We start from the raw sequence: 2,500 nt of genomic DNA, 5'->3' as shown, positions 1-2,500 counted from the left end.
AAAGATCTCTCTTAGAAAAGCAAGATGGAAAAACCACAAGAGAAAAGCTTATAAATTGCCAAACTACTGTGTGGGCTGCCTTGCCAGAATATCTTGATTATGACTGTTATTGAATCTCTACAGAAGAGGGTTCTTTGCATTATGTTATCTAACCTTAGTTATCATGAAGCACCCGTATGTGATGCTTGTTCCAATTTTTGCAGGTGGCAAAAGAACACGAGCCACTGTAATCTTTTCTCAACCATCCCCTAATTCAACATGGTTATAGCCTTAGATCTGGCATTTGGAGTTCCCAGTATCATAGCACCAAAACTAAACGTTTTGCTGATATTGTTACTGTTAGACACTATTGAATGTAATGACCTATTACTGTAATTCAGTTTTAACTGCAATGGCAAGGAGATGTTGACGCCCAAAAAACCATTGGCCTAACAGTGTTTGTCACAGACATGGCAGCCTCAGGTGATCACAGTGATGAAACCAGCCAATATATACAGATAGTATTAATAGTATCAAGCCCAAAAAACAGGTTGTACAGTATCTATCATCAGACAAGGTCCCCACTTAGACCAAGTGCAGCTGAAATAAACACCGCGACTCACCTCAGCAAACAAACACACAAGACCCCAAAGAAGGCAGAAGGCAGTGCATCACCACTCACAGAGGGGTATAAAGAGATTTGAACATGAAGGAAGACATCATCAGATCAAGAACAATCGTGACTGCTCACAAAAACAGTGTCACAGTGAGAAAAACACTAATTGCATCTTAAGCTAATTTGGTATATTTTTCTCTGGGATGACCCCAGACCCCCCCTACATTGTAGGTAGCTTGTGGCTTCTGCACTCACAAGGCACCTTGCAGAACCAAAAAATGTTACACCCAGTGCTTTCAGAAATATGTCTGCTACTTTGCCAAACTTTCAAAAACCCTGAAATGGTGATTTTGTTTATAGGGCAGCATAAGGTGAATACTGGCAACTCACTGAGTCAACTCTAAACTCGCCTTCTGTGCGCAAAGCCACTTGGTTCTTTCATCTTCATCTGTTGGGATGTTGGCAGAATCTTCAAATCCCATGAAATAAAGTGAAAACTTATTCTCTGGGAAATGAAATTTTGCTAAAAGCCTAAAAATGAAAAAAAGACTTGTTGCAAAAACAGTCCTCTGTTAGACTAAACCCCCTCCACTTGACTCTCTGAAAATATCAAACAGGTTGTCATTTAAATTTTTAAGTTGTATTTCTTTTCTTGAGTAGGATCCAGATGGGGGTCCAGTTTGGAGGTCCAGGTTTTATACTGTCCCTGCTCAATTCCATGCACAAGCAGTCGTTAAATTACTGCAAGCATGCATACTTGAACATATACCTTCCCCTCAGCAGCATTTCTACCATCAAGGTAAACTAGTTTATTGGAATAAAATATCAACTTAAAGGTAAACAACTATGAACCTTGAAGTGTCTTCTAGAATGCCATAATGACGATCAAAAAGAAACACAGGAATTTGGTGAGCACATGTAGGCTTGTATATGTAGCAAGTGTTTCCCAATGATTTAATTCGGGTGTGTATAGCAAAGCATGTCGTGAGGTATTATTTGGATTATTGATTATCAGCGGTTTTGCCACATAAAAGAGGCTAAGGGGTTATTTTGTATCAAATTGACCCTTAAGCCTCTTTTGCACATGGTTTTAAACAAAAAAAAAAAATGTGCCTGCAGGCTCACTCCAATAAGGTTCACTGATGTATGGCAATGCCAGTAAGAAAAAAAAAACACCTTGCGACATGCTTTTTCAACTCTGATAATGGCGATTTCGCAACTTCAAGTGACCGTTGTTACAGTTAAAATATTCACTGCAATGACAGTCACTTGAATTTTGAAATAGCAAAATTGATGTATTGACAACTCCGGTGAGAACTCTTTGCTATCCACACCAAAATCAAATCATTGTGAAACACTTGCTACATTTGCTCACCTTTCCCATGTTTCTTCTTGATCTTCAGTCATTGCGGCAAGAACTGGAGGGGAAGATTGTAGTTATATATCATAAAATTTTTATTCCAATAAGTAAGGTGGATTTCTTTAATGTGCTTTCCTTTCTTTTCTGGACTCCTTTCATCCTTGACTTCAGTAACAACTACATTCCCATAACACAAAGGGACAAGGAGGAGTCTCAATTTCAACCATTCTCGTAACCTGAGCTTCTCAAAACAGGAGTGACACCAGTGATATGAACATTGTTGTCACAAAGTGCTTAATACTTCAAATCCGTAAAACTCAGTTTTGCAGTTTAAAGTATGTAATATTAAAACATACAACTTTTTTAGCTGCAAAAAAACAACTGGATATCATCCAACTTTCTTGGTCTTTTCCGGTTCCAATTCCGGATTCCAGCTTTTTGCTTTTCCAGACACCCACTCAAGAAAATACTAATATAATGAACTGAAATATAAAACAATAATTTCTATATGCATTGTACTTCATTGATTCCATGTTATGTTCAGG

General features: G+C 38.0%; 1 protein-coding gene across 1 annotated transcript in view; it reads right to left on the bottom strand.

Moving 5' to 3' along the window:
• Positions 1–2,500, bottom strand: part of LOC137979468 (lactoylglutathione lyase-like) — an 11,764-nt gene that overhangs the window by 6,768 nt on the left and 2,496 nt on the right. The window contains exon 2 of the mRNA XM_068826721.1: positions 986–1,126. Within this exon, the coding sequence (XP_068682822.1) occupies positions 986–1,126 (141 nt within the window). The remainder of the gene's footprint in view (positions 1–985; positions 1,127–2,500) is intronic.

The sequence above is a fragment of the Montipora foliosa genome, chromosome 12, assembly GCF_036669935.1.
Source record: "Montipora foliosa isolate CH-2021 chromosome 12, ASM3666993v2, whole genome shotgun sequence".
Taxonomy (NCBI): domain Eukaryota; kingdom Metazoa; phylum Cnidaria; class Anthozoa; order Scleractinia; family Acroporidae; genus Montipora; species Montipora foliosa.
The sequence above is the reverse complement of the archived record's forward strand: the minus strand, read 5'-3'. Positions and strand labels throughout refer to the sequence as shown.